The 21,292-nt window shown below is 35.5% G+C and overlaps 2 protein-coding genes across 2 annotated transcripts; both read left to right on the top strand.

The window, feature by feature from the left end:
• The first annotated feature begins 39 nt into the window (after positions 1 to 39).
• On the top strand, positions 40 to 7,569 carry LOC110465768 (receptor-binding cancer antigen expressed on SiSo cells-like). Its single transcript, XM_021521842.1, has 5 exons — positions 40 to 182; positions 848 to 1,047; positions 2,293 to 2,463; positions 3,466 to 3,549; positions 4,973 to 7,569. The coding sequence occupies exons 2-5, from the start codon at positions 868 to 870 to the stop codon at positions 5,171 to 5,173; spliced, it is 636 nt and encodes a 211-aa protein (XP_021377517.1). The 5' UTR covers positions 40 to 182; positions 848 to 867; the 3' UTR covers positions 5,174 to 7,569.
• Positions 7,570 to 11,954: 4,385 nt separating this feature from the next.
• On the top strand, positions 11,955 to 20,943 carry LOC110465757 (myosin regulatory light chain 12A-like). Its single transcript, XM_021521822.1, has 4 exons — positions 11,955 to 12,061; positions 17,919 to 18,043; positions 18,786 to 19,026; positions 19,768 to 20,943. The coding sequence occupies exons 2-4, from the start codon at positions 17,942 to 17,944 to the stop codon at positions 19,992 to 19,994; spliced, it is 570 nt and encodes a 189-aa protein (XP_021377497.1). The 5' UTR covers positions 11,955 to 12,061; positions 17,919 to 17,941; the 3' UTR covers positions 19,995 to 20,943.
• The last annotated feature ends 349 nt before the right edge of the window (positions 20,944 to 21,292 follow it).

Genomic DNA, 21,292 nt, shown 5'->3' with positions numbered 1-21,292 from the left:
GAAACAAAAACTCCAAGTCGGTGCAAAGTTTGCCTCTGAGTCTGTTTCTATGGGAGGAAGTAAACACCAAATTGACGTTGAAGAAACAAGAAACCTCCAGATGAGAGCAGAAATTGTGAAAGATAAAATGCAATATCTGGTGTAGTTAAGAAGAATTTGAAAATAATTTGTGTATAAAACAGGTAACTAGTTCACTATTGGTTAATCGAATGAGTATGTACAAATTTAGCAAATCAGTATATGGGTGTTTTTCGTATGGAGGGTGCATTGCACGACATGTACACTGTCACTTGACACGTGATGTGTAACCGGCATCACTTTACAGCATCATGCAAAATGGCATGACAGATTTAATGTTCCTTATTATAACATAAAAGATACAAATGTAGGATGTAAATGAAATCTAATTAAGTCGTTAAACCCTGCAGGTTCAGGTAAGGAATACATTGTAGGCCTACTGTGTCCTACTGCATATTGTCGTAAGACGCAATTAAAACACTTAACAGTGTGTATATATATATATGTATATAAGCAAAAGTCAGTGTAACATGATGAAACACAAATATTTCATATGATTTGAATGTTTCTGGGAACTGAAATTTTCTACCTTGTATGTGTCATTTTTTAAAAACATACCGATTTAGGGAAAAAAATACTTGTCCAACGTATACTTTCATATTCAGTATTGATAATGCTCTCATAAAATCTGAAGGCGTCGGGCTAACAGAATTACAGGTAGACACCCAAGCCTTCTGCATTATATACATCCCAGATTTGAAATATGTATGCTTTAAGTTTAAATAATAAAGACTATTATTAGCATTTAACTACTGTATTTGTTTTTCAGGAAAGGCAATTCCTGCCAAAATGATAAAGGTCGTATGGAACATCATCAAGAAGACTTTTGGTTTTGTGCTGCTGATATGTTCTCCATTCAAACGACTTTTCTGCAGAAGGAAGAGAAGGACATCTGACACTGTTTTGCCTTTGACAAATCACTACAGCATTCCACAAGATTTCACACAAACACCGAGTGCACCAAAACAGGTTAGAGTCTTGACATCTTAACTGAAGCAATTAGTTTCTATTATAATTGGTTACCATATTTAACTGGCAATAAGCCCATGTCTGGTACTAAACCGACACACTCATTGCAGATCAATATATATATATGACAACCAGTGCTATTTTTTCATTGTCCTGTAATAAGCCCACCCCTCTATTTTGAGTCAGAAATTATGTGTCTACTCCCTGGGCTTATTGCAGGATAAATATGGTACCAGGGATTAATGCAGGAATAGAAAGTTAGTACCCTTTTTTGAAATAGGGAAATAGGAAAAAATATGCACTGTAGGTGCATGACCCGTCCAGCAAGGGGCTGCAGGCCGGATCCAGGGGGAGAGTACAAGAGGGGGGGCATGTATCACATCTGTAATTTTGTTTCTCATTGTTCATAAAAGATTATAAAATATCAGCAGGGACAATTAACATCAACACAGGGAAAATGAAATTTAAATCACTTAGTTGTGGAACTGATGGAAAATTAATAGAAAAATGGAACCAAGACAGATATTCATGTGGTGGTATATTTGTTACAAGTGGGTGAATTTTTAACTGAAAGAGGGTAAAATAATGCCAAAATTAGAGAGGGGAACTGGCCAATATTTGCCCATAAAAAAGCCTGTATATATCCATGGGTACAAGTTTCAATTTGATATAGAATGCTTAATATGTTTGTTAAATGCTAGATGGATGATTTAGTGAATACAGAATTTGCTTTCGTCAATGATTGCACAAAATTAAATACCCACAAATATTATTACGAGAATTATAATCGCTGTAACTATTTACAGATACTAGTACACAAAAAGTGTATGGACATGTTGACCTGGCATTGATATGACTGAAATATGTCAAATTTTGTTTTGGCTAATAATCTGGCATTTAGCTCTCAACTGATGCTTGATCTGGAGGTGCATATGATGTAAGGAAAGACAACTCTGGATGGAAATCTAGTTTGTGGCCTGATGAGGTTTTAGGGATATGAAATAGCTGCTCCCAGGATAAAATGGATAGGCACCTTCTAGATAACTGTTGAACATGTAAACATTATTATAGATAAAAGTGATTTTCAGATAAACAAGTTTAAGAAACTATTCTATTACACTTGCCCCAAGCAAATGGCCTTTTTTGCACTACTGGTTGTCTGGAGCATCGAGCAAATAACACCCCTGAACATATTGTCAAAAAATCTTTAGAACATTGTAACATTGTTATATCTTTATGTTTCAGCCTGAATTACAATCTTGGGAGAATTGGGATCAAGATCAGAGCAGTAATTCAAGGTCACTCAATCACAATTACTCCAGGTCAAGGTCACTGTCACATGATCACGATGAGTTGTCTGAACCAGAACCAGACTATTTTCAAGATATGACTCCGAGAATTAAGAGACAAAAAAAGGTAAACAAAAATTACTTTTGTATTCATGAAATGAAAGACACTCAAATCTTGATAATAAGCCTGATTTGAAAATAAGACGGGATACTAAAAGTGAAAATTGGCCATGGCTTATATTATTATCAATATTTTAGGGCACTGAATGTTTGCCTAAACCAAACCAATCATATTCAGATCATTCATTAAATCAAAATGTAGTTTTAAGGATTTATTAAACCAGTGAAAAAAGTGACATTACATTTATGAAATAAAATATAAACCTGTCTCAAGTTTTTTGCGATTGATGTACCCTTTTAGATTTGCCCTTACTCTCCAATCGCCCTGCATACTTTCTCATATCCAAGCACAGGACACTGGAACTTACATATCCGCCACTACTCACCTTGGCGATGGCTCTACCTTAGGACTTTGTGAAATGAAATCAGATATTTTCCCCACCCACGCACCTACCTATCCAATTATTAAATCCTAGGTCAGGTTTAGGCAAACACACATTATAAATAGTGGCCTAGCGGCCAAATAAATCTTTAATGTATTCAGACTTGTTTTTGTTTCAATTCCTGAGCTTTTGGCCAACAATTCCATTATTGTTTTGTCAATATATTTTGATCACTACCGGTATGTCTTCAAATGACTTTCATGTCATGCTAAAATTTTCAAAAGAAGTTAGATTTTGGAATCTTCTTCATTTGCGTTGTTCATTCCAGTATTGAAACTGTAAAAATGACCTTTTTGACACAAACGAGCGTTTGAGTCCTTGTTAAAGCTTTAAATATGAAGTGAAATGCCCTATGAAGAGACATACTACCATGGTAGTTTAAGACAAGTTTTAATAGTATAGATGCCATACTTTTGATTTTGATGACTTTGAAAAGTGCTGATATGACCTGCAGTTTTCAGACTTGACCTACATTTTGCCTAACTGTGATAATGACCCTCATTTTATTGTCGAGAACTTGATTTGAGGTATGTGTGACATGAAATGAAATCCTTGAATATTTTCAGGTTTTGATCAAACAGAAAGAAGAGATGAAGAATCAGTCCAATAGATTTGCTATGGCTAGTACTGCTGATGTACCTTTATCTGCTGTAAGTAACCATCAGCTTTACGGTCAAATCTCACCAGAACGTTGTCTTGGGTATCAATGGCTGGGCTCCAGTGCAGCTGCATACATGTGTTAACTCATTCAACCCTGAAGACACATTTGAACCGTTCCAATTCAAAGGCTGGAATAGTTCATTATAAAATTTCAGGAGTGAATGAGTTAAGTGAGGAGAAAAAAATACCAGTAATACAGTACCAATAGGTTATGTATTATGCTTTATGCAGGCAAATACTCTAAATACAACTTCTAAGTATAAACAAAAAAAATCATTTGGAACTTTATTAAGATTTTGATAGGATTATTGTATTGGTCATACAAGATTATTGCCATCGGAAGAACCAATTGTTTTTGGAAGTGATATATAAAATTCTATGTATATGATTGAACGTGATAGTTTTACTGAGAGAATTTTGTCATAAAATACTAGGCCATTTGTGTCTTACAGATTTGTTCTCGTTTTGCTATTATGATAGTAATAGTGGAAAGTGATGGAGTTATGTCGAGTCCCCCATTCAATGCGGTTCACAGCCATGTTGTCATGCAGGACCACACCATATTATGACATGAAATATTACACTACTAATTTCCATTGAGTTACTTTTTCATTTTGATGGTTTTAAAAGTTTAAATAAAATATAGAGAATTTGATGGCTTGTCCCTTTTAACACCACTTATATCAGAATATTTACATTTGCTCTGAATTGCCACTACCGTATACAGTACAGTGTATACCGGTGAACTACCAAGACCAGTTCCATGTTATAAGACCATGACACAGGCATAGTGATATCTCCACAGGTCCGAATATTAACTATCGAATCGCTATTCCCCTCCGCACTAGAAAGCAGTATAAGCAACAACAAAAAAGTATTATTCAATAATATTCACTGTTTTATGCAAGACTATTATAAAATATTAATTGAATATATAGATTATATAGATTGGTTAAGTTTGGAAATTGTATCAATATTTTTGTGTTGATTTTCACGAACTATATTTTTGCAGGGGGAAAGTCACAGGACAACATTCCGTGCACAATTCCTTGGGCTGTTCTACCATTTGAACAAACACCCCGAAATATGAATTTAAAAATGTTTTGCGAAATTAGAAATGAAAATTTAAAAAAAATGAAGAATGTAAATATAAGCATAAAACAGCATTCTGTTCCGTGTTATGGTCCTATAACACAGAACAGAATGCTGTTTATTACTTAAATATACAGGTATTTATCACTTGTTAACCTGAATTTTTTTTTTTAAATACTTACAAAATATGGTATTCAATAGGAAACCATTAAACGTCATCCTCCATACACATAGTTGAACTAATGAAGTTGTGTTTATAAATGTATAATGAACTGAAATTATTCATATGGACCAACATTTTTTTTTTCTGTGATGTTCCAGGGACCAGAGTTAGGCACATGGGACGACCGACAGACTGGCTGGAATGATGAAGGTGAGGAAGATTTATCATGGCAAGCTGAGGCTGCCATAAAGGAACAGAAACGATCAGAGCGTCGGGAACGAAATTTGGAACAACAGCGTCGAAAGCAGGAAAAGGAATCTTCTAAAAGAGATACATTTTCAGCTGTGAGACTTTCATGACATGAAGGAATGTTAATTTAAGAAAAAATGGGATTTTTATTGTGTAAAGATTATGTTGTGATTATTTTCAAAACATGCTATCATCTTCATTGTCGAAATTTCATATCACTATGTTGGAGAAAAATGCGATAGAAAATGACAACTTTAATCATGATAATATTGAGAAATAGGGATGCATCCTACTTTCTGTTGTCTCTGTAGATTTTCAATACAAGGAGTTACCGTTGATCTACCTCCATTTTGAAGAATTACAAACATTTTTTTTCTAAAAGCTGCTGTAATGTAAGAAATATTAGGGCCACATTAATTTATCGCAATCCAAACAATTGAACAAATTGGACCAGAGTTGTTCGTTTATGGAATAAGGTTGGACCTAGTAATCTGATGCTGCTTTCAGGCGAGTCTTGACAAAGCCTTGCACGACCTGCATTAACATTTGCAGGTATGCCAGGATTTATACCCGAAAATGTTACATTTGAATACAGACAAGCCTGTTGAACCGGTCATACCAAAGCCCGGGGCCTAGGTCTCCAAGGAAACAGAAAACAACTGATTTCATGTTCTGTCCTAAGATTGGTCTTTCAACAGAGATCTTTCTGAAATCAAGTTTTTCATGAGTGTAATGTTTTAGAAATTTCTGTGTGTATTTTTATCCTTATAATGGTCATTTGGGAAATTTTGCAATTGATACATGGCAATTTATTTGGTGCACTGTATGAGGGTTTGACCATGATGTATGTACCAGTACACGTATATATCTGAAAACAAGGGAGAGAATCGAAATTGTGTTCTTATGATATTAAATTGGGTTTAAAAATTGAATGAAACTAGATTTGATATTCATGCTTCTCTACCCATATTTTTTCCAGCATGGTTTCAGTTTTGTTGATTTCTAACAACCTTGCGGGACATTTATGAAAGTATAATAAGAATGAAATTAACAAAATAAAACCAACATTCTGAGTGTAAAAAGTCACCAGGACTAGACCAGGATTTTAACCCTGGACTTCAGAGTGGTATAATAGCGCTATCATAGACTGAGCTACCTGGTCAGCGGAAGTGTCCTGGCCTAACTGTGCTACAGTTTTATCCAAAACAAAATTAAGGGGAGGTCACTGTATAGAAATGTGACGGAGATTCTGAATCCAATGACTTTTTCTTTTTCAGTCATTTTCTGTTCTTTTTTGCCTTCTTTTTCTGACCTGCTGACCTTATTCTGACCTGCTGACCTTTATCTGACCTGCTGACCTTTTTCTGACCTGTTGCTTCGTAGAGTTTGTCTTTTCTTTCCTGTCATTCACCAAATATATGTAGTTTTCCTTATTTGGGTAAGTGGTAATATTCTAGTGCATAAGTTAAACTTTGATGAACTCTGATACTGTCTTTAATCCTGGCTGTGTTCAATCTATTCTTTTACAAAAGTTTTACATTGCATAGAAGCTTAAATACCAATACTCAAACCAATCATCTTTATTTTTCCAAACTTGTAAGAAAATCAGAGAAAAGATTAAATATATATTGTATGTGAAGAGGGAATGACCTTGCCCTATGTTATATGTAAATATTACTGTATTTGTTTTAATTCATCATAAAATTGGTTACTGAGTAGGTCTGGTTGGTGGTCATGGTTAAACTGGGTTGGAATGAAATGTGTTGGTCACAAAAATAGATTCAGTGAAACCTGTCTAGTCTGAAACCCTGTGGGACACAAAATATTGGACAGATTAAACAGAAGGTCAGAATACACAGGTCTTATTTAGTAGTTTTCATTAGATGTGGGATTTAATACAACATTATAGGCTGAAGCTAGGTCTATTGAAATTAGATTCTACTACACTCCTTTTTTTTGCAACAATAAAAAAACAAGTCTAATTTTCGACTGTTCCTTTGTTTTACAATTTGCTGACTTTCAATGACTTTCAGTTCACTTGGTTAATTACCATTTCCACACATATTGTTTGATGTCTGGAGAACCACATTTCCATATAATTTCATTTTGGATGGTTTAAAATCTTTTACTAAAGATGCATTGCTTAGACATAAGGTCTATGTAACAGAAACTTGCACTGACTTTTACATAGACTTTGGTCAGATAAGACAGGTTTTTACTGTAAAATTATTATATGCAAACGGTACCCCATCTCCACCACCTTAATTCAAAATAACTGATAATCTTCTTTTGAAATTCTTTAAAAAAAAGTTTTTAAAGGAGATATTGTTGGTCATTTCCAACTTCACCCCCTTGGGACATTAAATGAGGGAATAACTTAATAGCTTAAGTTGACTATGGTTTAGTTGTAAAAATGTTGTTTTCAGAGATTCTTATGATGATTTGTAAAATCATGATAAATTTTGTGAATTGTTGAATCTCCAATAAAATAATGTAAATACTGTTATTTCTGTGGTATTTTGTGTGATCGTTTCCTTTATAGCACTACAAATGGATTACATCTCTGGAAGCCTGAGTGTCCCTAAACTTCGCTTTCAAATCAAGAAGGCCAATTATTTAAGCAGTGAATGTTTTAGCAAATAGTGTTATGCGGGTAGGGCTTTATGTAAATTTGATGTCAGCAATAGAAATGTGTGTTATAGGAACATAACAATATTTGCTAAAATGTTCATTATTAATACTTACATTTGTATAGAGTAATTATGCTTTATTTATGCTTTATTTAGTTATTTCCAATAGTTCTTTGAACAGAAAATCAAGTGTTGGCAACAATGAAATTGATGATGTCACAAAAGAGATTGATGACGTTACCATTTCAAATGTTGTTATAGTCTCACAACAACATTTGCTTTCTCAATGCATCACAGTTGAAGGATACAGAGCAAAGGCTAATATCTATTGATATTAGTGTATTTCGTATTTCCTGAACTATAAAAGAATGCAGGAAAACATCTTTTGAAAAAGACACAAAAACAAACTCTTAACATGAATCCAGTTGAACGAAACCCCCACCCCCAAAGAACAAGAAAAAAAACTTAAAGGTAAAATATCTATTGCTTTAAGGCCCAGCTGTTGACAGGATGATTAGTTACAAGTAAAGACAATGTAATGTGTAATCTTAATGTTGTATAATATTTTTCAAAAAAGTTTCTATTTAAAAATGGAGATGTATTATTTAAAATGATCAATAGTAACATCTGAAGATAAAAAAACACTGCTGTATTTGTAAATCTAAAGATTTCTCAAAAATCACCTTCTGTAATTTAACATTAATTAATCTGTAAGCTAATCAGAATTTCGACAGATGGGGCCCAGAAGGTAAGTGGTTTCCTACACCTAGTGACTAGATAGCCCACTGTCTATATGACCAATTTTGCTTGTCTCTTAAGGTTGTATGCTACCTTACTTTGACTTAAGGTTGTATGTTACCTTACTTTGACTTAAGGTTGTATGCTACCTTACAGTGACTTAAGGTTGTATGCTACCTTACAGTGACTTAAGGATGTATGCTACCTTACAGTGACTTACTGGTGTATGCTACCTTACAGTGGCCTACATTGTAAGGATGTATGCTACCTTACAGTGACTTAAGGATGAATGTTACCTTACAGTGACTTAAGGATGTATGCTACCTTACAGTGACTTAAGGATGTATGCTACCTTACAGTGACTTAAGGATGTATGCTACCTTACAGTGACTTAATGATGCTACTTTACAGTGACTTAAGGATGCATGCTACCTTTCAGTGACTTAAGGATGTATGCTACCTTACAGTGACTTTAGAATGTATGCTACCTTACAGTAGCCTACATTGTAAGGATGTATGCTACCCTACAGTGACTTAAGGATGTATGCTACCTTACAGTGACTTAAGGATGTATGCTACCCTACAGTGACTTAAGGTTGTATGCTACTTTACAGTGACTTAAGTATGTATGCTACGTATACCTTACAGTGACTTGAGGATGTATGCTACGTATACCTTACTTTTACTTGAGGATGTATGCTATGTAAACCTACTTTGACTTGAGGGTGTATACTACCTATACATTACTTTGACTTGAGGATGTTTGTTACCTTACTTTGACTTGATGGTGTATACTACGTATACCTTGCATTGACTTAAGGGTGTATGCTACGTATACCTTACTTTGACTTAATGAGTGTTTTAATGAATATTTTCAATATCATCAGTATCTCGTACGAGAGACTGACCGACAGAGTCATCTACAGAGCTAGGGCAGCTCTCAAAAGCGATCAACATGAGAACAAGTGTAACAGCAATACCTTCGCCGTTTCTACTGAAATACGAAAATATTAATAGCATAAACATGGTATGAAATCCGGTAGGCACATTGAACGCAGCTTGACGACCTAAAACTTTGTAGACGATAATTATCCCAAACATAAATGTCATAAGCAATGCAGAGGGGACCATTGAAGTTGAAGCACAATGACAAAAGGAAGGCGCTACGACCAGAGTCCGACACTGGGAGCTTTAGAATTACCCGGGCAAGTTCGAGAAAATGGTCCAAGACCGAGACTTCTGGAGACGTCACGGGAGCTATGGGTAGTAGCATATTTAAGAACAAGTCTGTAAGTCTCTTTTCCTTGCGTTCATATATCCAGGGGACGTTAACCCGTGTGACGGGGTTATATTTCGGTTTTGGTGCATTGCCAATCACACCCCAGCGTCTCTTTCTGATGCTTTTCTGAATGTTCCTGGCTAGTACCGTCACTGTACCCAAAATGGGACACTTGTGGGAAAACAGCCCAAGAAACTGTCATTCAATGCAAAGAAGTACTTTTATGTACACAGTTTTCATTTGATAATACTTTTCATGACAATTAAACTGTATTAAGCTTTATTGGCTGTTGATTATCGTTAAATGGATAATTTAAAGGTAAGAATAATTACCAAAACAAGACTTTCCTGATTTACGTGCCGTGCGACGCTATTTATTTGGATATCATTTTCAAAAGTCTATTTTAACAAAACCAATGCTAGTTTGAAGAAGAAATTTAATCAGAACCCTCGTTGAATCTAAAATATTTCAACTATGCATATTTTCTGCCGATATTGATCGTTTATCCCCAAATATTCGCCAAAGTACCGGGAGTTTCCCTTTCAGGGTACAGTAACGCCGGTTAAAGGGCCTACAAATGTACATAACTCTGATGTATTTCGCGTTCTTTTTATAGTACCACGCGCCCGAAATATCAAAAATGTGAGGAAAAGTGGATAGTATCTATTTCTGAAAAATGGGAAAAAAACATTTTTGGAACAGATAGTATGGTATTTGATATTCAGCTTGTCCCGATTTGGGTACAGTGACGTTACACCGTAGCTCTTGTTTAAGATTATCGATGGTAGAAGAGGCTCACCCTCATGAAAATTCGGCACCGTCCAGATGTACCTGACCGAGCCTAAAATGCTGCCTATAGCTAATTTGCGTTATTTCTTTCTAAAACAATGCCAAGCCACATGTAGTGTTTAAGATACGTTAGGTAATACGGTGGACGCGCGAGTGAAGGGCATACTATTCTTGATACATTGTTATTTATTCTCCGAAGTTGGCATTTTTAGCTCTGCTTATAGAACGGGGCAAGTGCGTTCGTTTCTGCGCTACCTGTACCGTTTCAAACGGGATGCGCGAAAGTAGTCTAGGACATCTCTATAGATCCCGTTTTTCTCACTTTATCTATGTAAGCCGCCATCTTGGATTGAGGAGGGTTTGCATCATAACAATGAATCAATATTTCTTAAGTGTTTAATAAACCATCTTTTGAATGTTGGTATGTAAAATACATGATTCATGACTAGACTACTCGCGAATGTAACCTTATAGTGGACGTGGATTTAGGAACGTTTAGAACTGGCATAAAAGGTTGAAATAACAAATAGCGTTGGTTAGGAAATTGGTTTTATGAGTTTTAAATAAAAAATATACCACTCGTATTTCTTTGTTTTTCGGTAGCGCCACAACCCCGGCACTATGGTCATGTGAAACGAACTTTGAAAACAACTCTTTTCAAAGAGGTTCGACGTTTATAGTGTTTTTGAAAAGTTGGTAGAAGGTGACTTTGTAAGTTATAATAGCTTGTGCTCCAGTCCTTTGTACTAAAACTTATGTAGTTTCTTGATTTATATTTGATCTCAGACAGTTTTTTTCTTTGTAGATACAGGATTCAGTGATGAAATGTATGCAAGCCTGTCAGAAATAACAGGACATGGTTTTAATCAGGTTGTTCATAAATTACGTAACCCAGATATGCAGACGCCGCATCCCAAACTTTATTCAAAATCAAGTCTTGAAAATAAGTTACATTCTTTTTGCGTTGAATCCTATTTTTGAGAGTGTTCCATATTTAATCACGTAGAAATAGTAGGTTTGTCTATTTGACATTCAAACATTTAAGACGTATTTTCCTCTTTTTTTTTTAAGTTGCCAGAAAAAATATATATAACAAATTATTCATAAAGTTTATTTCCTTCGATGAAACATTTGAACAGTTCTGCGTCGGAGAAAAAAACAAAACAACAAAAAACATGCACTATGCAGGAACGAAAATGCAAATGAACGAGCCATCCCCTATCCTTTAAGAAATGGCAACGATCAAATGGGCCGCACGTTATTACAAATTATGTATTACAATTTATTATGTTTGCTTCCGCCATCCCTAGCTATACGCGTACGCACCATGATATCAGTGGCAGTAACGCCAAATCAATACATATCCTAAGATACGAATTCCCCGCCTGAGGGCCTCCCTGCCGGTCGCCATGGTAACCGAAAGAGATAAATTACCAGCATCTGGAGCCAATCGCACATTTTCTCGGGCCTTTCCGCGTCGTATCCAAATTGCGTGTTTCCGGTACAGTCAGAATCGGAGTTTGTGTCAGACATTTTGGACAGTTTCTTTTTTCCGTACAAAGGTGAGTTTTGGTATTAAGAGTTATCGGATGTGTCTTTAGTGTTAATTAACTCACCCTCTATATACACTACAGTTACGAATGTTGAGTGTACTTATCAATATCTGTATACACACTCGCAGAACAGGAGGTTTTAAATGTTAAGTTGGTATGTAACTATTCCAGTATGAGTCAGATATACATTGTAGTAACACTCATATACACCGATCTAACATAACAAGCCGGTTCTCATCCTTACAATCAAACGTGTCTCCCATAGTCATAATTGTAAACCAATAATACTAAAATCTTTAATTTTACATAACATAAGGGTGTACCTTCTGGAATTTTCAGCACAATATGGGTATTTTAACTATTTTTAGATATATTTTTATTCATATATTTATGAATAACCCATCCCGTGGTTCTTATCCTGTTGTATAGAATGGCTTGTGCCGTTATATAGTGTAGACCACATTGTTTTTTTTTATAGTGTATAGATTCGATGGTTTGCATGGTTATTTGATGTAGATTCGATGTTTTGCATGGTAATATAGTGTAGGTCGAATGTTTTCCATATTCCTATAACGGTGAGTCAATGGTTTCCATGGTTATATAATGTAGATTTAATGGTTTACGTGGTTAAAACTTATAATGTAGGGTCAATATGGTTTCCATAGTAATTTGATGTAGATTCGATGGTTTGCATGGTTATATAATGTATTCAATGGTTTCCATGGTTATATAATGTATTCAATGGTTTCCATGGTTATATAATGTATTCAATGGTTTCCATGGTTCTATTATGTATTCAATGGTTTCCATGGTTAATACTGTTAATGTAGGTTCAATGGTTTCCATGTTTTTTTTATGTAGATTCGATGTTTTGCATGATAATATAGTTTAGGTTGAATGTTTTCCATTGTTATATAATGGTGATTTAATGGTTTCCATGGTTATATAGTGGATGTTCAATTGGTTCGATGGTTATATAATGTAGGTTCAAAGATTTCCATGGTTAATACTTAGAATGTAGGGTCAGTGGTTTACATGGTTAATTGATGTAGATTCGATGGTTTCCATGGTAATATAGTGTAGGTTGAATGTTTTCCATGGTTATATAATGCAGATTCAATGGTTTCCATGGTTAATACTTATAATGTAGGGTCAATGGTTTCCATGGTTATATAATGTAGGTTCGGTGGTTTTCATGGTTACATGTATATAATGGAAGTTAAATGGTTTCCATGGTTATATATTGGATGTTTAATTGGTTCGAGGGTTATATAATGTAGGTTCAAATTTATCCATGGTTATATTGTGGAGGTTCAATGATTTTCATGGCTATATAGTGTAGTTGCAATGATTTCCATGGTTATGTAGTGTAGTTGCAATGGTTTCCATGGTTATATAGTGTAGTTGCAATGGTTTCCATGGTTATATAGTGTAGTTGCAATGGTTTTCATGGTTATATAGTGTAGTTGCAATGGTTTCCATGGTTATATAGTGTAGTTGCAATGGTTTCCATGGTTATATAGTGTAGTTGCAATGGTTTCCATGGTTTTATAGTGTAGGTTCAATGGTTTCCATGGTTATATAGTGTAGTTGCATATTTTGCTGTATATGAGGTCTGGAGATGGTTAATTCCGTTATATAGCATAGGTCATATGGCTTTTTATCTTGCTCTGTTTGAGTTATATAGTACTATAGTAAGTGTAAAATGGTTCTTTTCTTGTTGTATATGAGGAGGATGAACTATTCCTAATCGTAAGCTCTATGATTTTTATTTTGCTGTATATAATGTTACTAATATATGTATTATGTATGTTCCGTGGGTCTTGTCTTTCTGTATTTACCGTGACTCACACCGTTATATAGTGTGGATACCATGGTTCTTATCTAGCTGTATTTAACGTGACTCATACCGTTATATAGTGTGGATACCATGGTTCTTATCTTGCTCTATTTACCGTTACTTATACCGTTACATAGTGTAGATACCGAGGTTCTTATCTTGCTGTGTTAATTGTGACTCATAACGTTATACATATAGTGTAGATACCGTGGTTATGATCTTGCTGTATTTAACGTGACTAATACCGTTATATAGTGCATATACCGAGGTTCTTATCTTGCTGTATTTACCGCGACTAATACCGTTATATAGTGTACATACTATGGTTCTTATATTGTTGTATTTAACGTGACTCATACCGTTATATAGTGAAGATACCGATGTTCTTATATTGCTGTGTTTATCCTGACTTATACCGTTATATAGTGTAGATACCGTGGTTATGATATTGCTGTGTTTATCGTGACTTATACCGTTATATAGTGCATATACCGTGGTTCTTATCTTGCTGTATTTACCGCGACTAATACCGTGATATAGTGTACATAATATGGTTCTTATATTGCTGTATTTACCGTCTCTAATACCCTTTTATAGTGTTAATACCGTGGTTGTTATCTTGCTGTGTTAACGTGACTTATACCGCTGTATAGTGTAGATACCATAGGTCTTACATGTATCTTGCTGTATTTATCGCGACTCATACCGTTATATGGTGTAGATAACTTGGTTCTTATCTTGCTGCATTTACCGTGACTCATACCATTATATAGTGTTCCCAGGTTCTTATCTTGCTATAAATGAGGTGGTTTATACCGTTATATAGTGTTCCCAGGTTCTTATCTTGCTATAAATGAGGTGGTTTATACCGTTATATAGTGTTCCCAGGTTCTTATCTTGCTATAAATGAGGTGGTTTATACCGTTATATAGTGTTCCCAGGTTCTTATCTTGCTATAAATGAGGTGGTTTATACCGTTATATAGTGTTCCCAGGTTCTTATCTTGCTATAAATGAGGTGGTTTATACCGTTATATAGTGTTCCCAGGTTCTTATCTTGCTATAAATGAGGTGGTTTATACCGTTATATAGTGTTCCCAGGTTCTTATCTTGCTATAAATGAGGTAGTTTATACCGTTATATAGTGTTCCCAGGTTCTTATCTTTCTGTATGCAGGGTGATCAATACCATTTTACAATGAATGAATCCAACTGAATGTGGATTACTGATAATATTATATAGTGTAGATACTGTGGTTCTTATCTTGCTGTATTTACCGTGACTCATACCGTTAAATAGTGTAGATACCATGGTTCTCATCTTGCTGTATTTACCGTGACTCATACCGCTATATAGTGTAGATACTATGGGTCTTATCTTGCTGTATTTAGCGTGATTAATACCTTTACAAAGTGTAGATACCATGGTTCTTATATTGCTGTATTTACCGTGACTCATACCGCTATATAGTGTAGATACCATGCTTCTTATCTTGCTGTATTTACCGTGACTCATACCGTTATATAGTGTAGATACCATGGTTCTTATCTTGCTGTATTCACCATGACTCATATTGCTATAAAGTGTAGATACTATGGGTCTTATATTGCTGTATTTAGCGTGACTAATACCTTTACAAAGTGTAGATACCATGGTTCTTATATTGCTGTATTTACCGTAACTCATACCGCTATATAGTGTAGATACCATGATTCGTATCTTGCTGTATTTATCGTGACTCATACCGTTACAAAGTGTAGATACCGTGGTTCTTATCTTGCTGTAATTGCCGTGACTCATACCGTTATAAGGTGTAGATACCGTGGTTCTTATCTTGCTGTATTGACCGTGTCTTATACCGTGATATAGTGCATAAACCGTGGTTCTTTTCTTGCTGTTTTTATCGTGACTCATGCCGTTATACGGTCTAGATACCATGGTCCTTATCTTGCTGTATTTACCGTGACTCATACCGTTATATAGTGTCTTATTGTTTGAGGTGGTTTACACCGTTATATAGTGTCCCGTGGTTCTTATCTTGCTATAAATGAGGTGGTTTATACCGTTATATAGTGTTCCCATGTTCCTATCTTTCTGTATGCAGGGTGACCAATACCATTTTACAATGAAGGAATCCTGCTGAATGTGAATTACTGATAACGTTATATAGTGTGGCGTAAAATTCTTGTCTGTGGCACGTGAGAGATTCCAAGTGTGCAATGTATATTTAACAGCTCCGGGATTTGTTTGTCGTTTAGTAATAAACAGCATCTCCCAGTTTTGAGGCTAAACCAAATATCCAACAGGTACATGTTTTACCGAATTAAACGCAACTCGTACGGGATGTCAAAGATACTTTATATATATTGTGGTGGCCTTTTCAATGTGGCAACTGGCAGTTATAAACACATATATCATATGAATATAAAAAACCCTGTCTATGAGTCGTACATTGTGTAACAATGTACTGTATACCGGAAAGGCGAATTGTTTATAGACAGGGACAGTTGTTTAGACCACAGGCACTTGCTGCAATATGAATCACAAGAGCTAAAAACAGTAAAGAAGATATCACTGTCTCTACAATTGGAAAAAATCCAGATACAAGAGGATAATTCAAAATTATCTGTCTAAACCACGCCACTGGCTATAGTTCTCACGGGATACAGTGTACTAAAATAGAACTCTTGCATTGAAAACACCCGTCTAACCCAAGTGGCACCATAGGGACCTGATAATTTGTTGCAGCTCTATTTGGACATAAGCTAGGGTGTTTAAAGTAATTTTACACATTTTAGGGGTTTAGATAAATTTTCGGTAAAAATGCCACCTTGTACATGTATCATCATTGGGGTGGCATTTTTACCGATAATTGACCTAAACCCTTAAATGTGTAAAATTACTTTAAACACCTTAGCTTATGTCAAAATATAGCTATTACAAATTATCAGATCCCTGTGAACGGTTCGCGTGGCTAGCCAATCTCTCAGTCCCAGAGTTGTCGTGCCTTACACTCGCTAGATTGGTGACCTGGGTTCGATTTTCACATGTAGTCCTTAATGTATGACATTATCAGAAAGCGTCTTTGTGTTGGATGCAAGAACAGCACATATTTAATTGTCTTTTTTTCCACCATTTCCCCTTTTATCGTGGGGTGTTTTTCAATGTGTTTCAAGCTTTGAATGGCCATGTTTTCTGCTTTGTGTCGAACATTAATTGTTTTCGGCAATCAGTGTCCTGAAGTCTATAGTGACCACGAAATAAATACATCATATAACTTAAAGAAGACTGCTGTCTCCTAACTCCTTTCCTAGAATCAGGGATTTTCTTTTGTTTAAAAAGGACATTAGAACACAAAATTGATCTGCCGTCCCTAATGAAATGGGATTTTTCTTTTTTTCTTTTTTTAACTCTCTACTCTTCTTTCCTGGCGGTGTCTCCCAAGGCAACCGTTTCTTATAGCCTTACCTGTCGCGAAGACGTTAAACCCCCAAAAGGTGTATATCTAGTTACAATGTGTCTGGTCTGTGATTCAAGTGCCCATGTATCTATTTACAATGTGTCTGGTCCGTGATTCAAGTACCCATGTATCTAGTTACAATGTGTCTGGTCCGTGAATGTCTAGTTACAATGTGTCTGGTCCGTGATTCAAGTCCCCATGTATATATTTACAATGTGTCTGGTCCGTGATTCAAGTACCCATGTATCTAGTTACAATGTGTCTGGTCCGTGAATGTCTAGTTACAATGTGTGTGGTCCGTGATTCAAGTACCCATGTATCTAGTTACGATGTGTCTGGTCCGTGAATCAAGTACCCATGTATCTATTTACAATTTGTCTGGTCCGTGAATATCTAGTTACAATGTGTCTGGTCTGTGATTCAAGTACCCATGTATCTATTTACAATGTGTCTGGTCCGTGAATCAAGTTCCCATGTATCTATTTACAATGTGCCTGGTCCGTGATTTAAATATCTTTCAAAATATCCATTTATATTAAAGTTGTTGTATTTTGGGGTTTTCCACAGTCTATTCATCTTAAGAAGACAAAATGTCGTCGATGAAATCCAAGAAGAAGCACCGGTCTCGGACCCAGAGATACACATCAAATGTGTTCGCCATGTTTAACCAGGCACAAATACAAGAGTTCAAGGTCAGTACTCAGGGTCAAGGCCAAAGTATGAGGTCAGACGGTTTCTGATATATCCATGTTATATTTGAACACGTAAAGTACGAGGCCTTGCAGTGAATTCATTAGTTATCTCCCTTCATTTGTTAGATCCCAATTAAAACACATTTTGAGAAAATTTCTGATATTTATCAATTTTCCAACAAACGCAGAAAAAGGCATAAATTATCAAAATTGATCAAATATTTTGCAAATAAAATAAACGATCAATTGTGTTATTCTGATCAGACAGGTGATATAAATATGCAAGACCACACTCAGCGCACTCGTGAATATATATATTCGTCCGCGCAATAAACTCGTGCTTTCTGATTCGTTTGAAAAACACAAGTGTGTGGTCTTGCTTTTATCACATAACTTCCGTATTTGGTAGAGATCGATATAAAGATTTTATAAACTTTGATAATTTTTGCAAATACCGGGAAGTTTTCAGTTCGCCATGGCAAGGGGATTCCCATAAAAAGGAGTTACGGCTAGTAAGTAAAGACAACGTTGTATTTCATGGTCTGAAAATTGCTTGTATTACTATAACAAGATTCAGCAGCTATGTGATAAATTAACTGGATCTTTATATGTTTGTAAAATAAAGGGATACAACCGAGTATACTACAAGTCATTATGTAGAAAACATTTCCCGCGTATGCTGAATCTCGATTAAATGTAATTTTATGTTCACTTGGTAAGTTTTCAAGTTGTCATTTGCCAGGAAGCCTTTAACATGATTGACCAAAACCGAGACGGTTACATCGACAAGGATGACCTTCTTGACCTGATGACGTCACTAGGGAAGGATCCCTCCAATGAGTACCTAGATAAGATGGTGAGCGAGGCCCCGGGCCCAATCAACTTTACCATGTTTCTGACACTCTTCGGGGAGAAATTAAACGGGACCGACCCAGAGGAAGTCATTAAGAACGCCTTTGCTTGTTTCGATGACAGAAATGCAGGTTAGTTTTCGAAATACCAATATATCGCACATTCTCGGAAATTTCCGGAATTCTGCGGAAAAAAACAAAACTTCACATGCCGGAAAAACCCGAAGATACCCGACTGGAAATGCCTACACATACAAATAAACAATATTACATATTCATATATTTTATACGTATCCTTTCATTCCGTTATCCCATTGCGTAACAGCATCAAATAAACGTTTGTTACATATTGATGTAATGTTAAGAACACTTCACGTTGATTGTGACGTCATAGTGAAAACACGGGAGTATGACGTCATGTTTGCATAATATCTATCTAGATATTCTGCAATACCCTCTTTCGAGTATTATGTGCAGCAAAAGGAAATAAATATTATAATGTGCCTTTAAAGCAGCAATATAGGCACTGGATTGAGAGGCCTCCACTACACAAAATGTTTCAAAACGTTTTTATCCTTGTAATGAACTATCGCCCGATGACAAATATGAATTTTATATTGTCATAATCATACTTTTCTACCACTGTTATACATAACTTGCACATGGACCTCAATTTATTTCAGAATTGCGTCAGAAGACCCTTCGCAACCTTTTTTTTGATTTGCTTGGAAATTGTCCATTTGTAATACCGCGTATAATCCAAACAACATTTTATCGAATAAGTTTCTTAGGTGCATATTTCAAATGATTTTATATGTCCGAGGTGTTTCGAGTGCTGTAATTTTCCTGACACTTTGTGGATCTCTGTTATAGGATATATTAACGAAGACTACCTGCGCGAGTGCCTGACGACCATGGGCGACCGGTGGACAGAGGAGATGGTGGACGAACTCCTACACGGAGCCCCAATCGCTGGCGGCATGTTTGATTACGTCGAGTTCACGAGCATGCTTAAACATGGCACCAAGGACAAGGACGATGACGGGATTCCGTCACTTCCGCCGGACCAACAGGCCTTCAATCCGGTACAACCCTTGTAGTCTGTCGGATAAACCGTGACTTACTGAACAAAAGCGTCGGAAATGAGAAGGGATAACACCTCTATGACATGTAGAACGATAGAATCAGTTTGTCCAATTCCATTCTAAAATATTCGCTGGTGGAATTTAATATATCCTGTGCATTAGTACTGGAGGAGTGCACAATGATACCTACTTAAGTTAATTCTGCGGAATAAATAATTTTCTTTGGGGTGTATTTTCGTGAATTCCGAGTGCATTCTTTATCATCAAATGTATATGCCAGTGAACATATGTTAGCATGGCAGATTCTGAAAAAAATCGTCCTCGGTCGAATTTGGTAAAACTGCGAAAACTTTGCACCACGAAAATATGTGATTTCGCAGTATTACATTTTGGTATCCATAATTTATTAGAGTAATCTCCCTTTGAACATTAAATGATATCGAAATATACTCTTTATTAATGATATATATTTTTAGGATTTTGTGAGTTAAAGTTAAACAACCATCAACAAATTAAATCTAGTATATCGTAGTTTCTACTAGACGTGTGAAATCATAGAAAGACATCATTTTGTCATCAAGAAAGTTTGTGTAAAAGCTAGAAGTATTCTTTTGAAAACTTCTTTATTAATTATATTAATACTTATGACCAGATGTGTTTGTACGAAGCACGTGACTGACGGCTTTAATCGATTAGCCCCTGTCCCCGTTATCATCTCGGACTTGTACAAGGCTATCAACTGATACGAGAAGTAGCCTTGCTCAAGTCCGAAAATTTGTTCAAAGGGATAGACTAGTCGATTCAAGCACATATAGTTGGAAGGAATGTATAATCCATAATCACTGGTGATTAATGAAAGGTGCCAAAATCTACCTTGATACTGCTGAGGAACGAGAAAACCCTTCATGAACTTGAAACTCACGTCATGTTTAATAGTTGACTGTTTTATATCTAAGCGGCGTGCAAATGCATATTATTGAATGTACTGTAATGATATTAAGATACATGTAATGACAGTATTATATTGCATAAGAAAATAACCGAAATATTCTTTATAGGGCAAATTCTGACATAACCAATCTTAATATATATTTATATCCTTACAGAGGCAATACATTTTACATTAATTCAAACAATTAATTATTTTAGAAATTAAGAAAAATACCGAATTGGCAATAAAAAATATAAAAAAAACCAACATATCTACTGCAATCGAAATTGACGAGTGGTTTGTTTGTTACCGGAAATCGCTGAATTGTTCCGAGTTCTTTTTTTCGCGTTTTCTAAATACATATAATGACTTTTATTCACGA

This window comes from Mizuhopecten yessoensis, unplaced genomic scaffold (assembly GCF_002113885.1).
Source record: "Mizuhopecten yessoensis strain PY_sf001 unplaced genomic scaffold, ASM211388v2 scaffold11101, whole genome shotgun sequence".
In the NCBI taxonomy this organism is placed as follows: Eukaryota; Metazoa; Mollusca; class Bivalvia; order Pectinida; family Pectinidae; genus Mizuhopecten; species Mizuhopecten yessoensis.
This window is presented reverse-complemented; position numbering and strand designations above follow the sequence as displayed.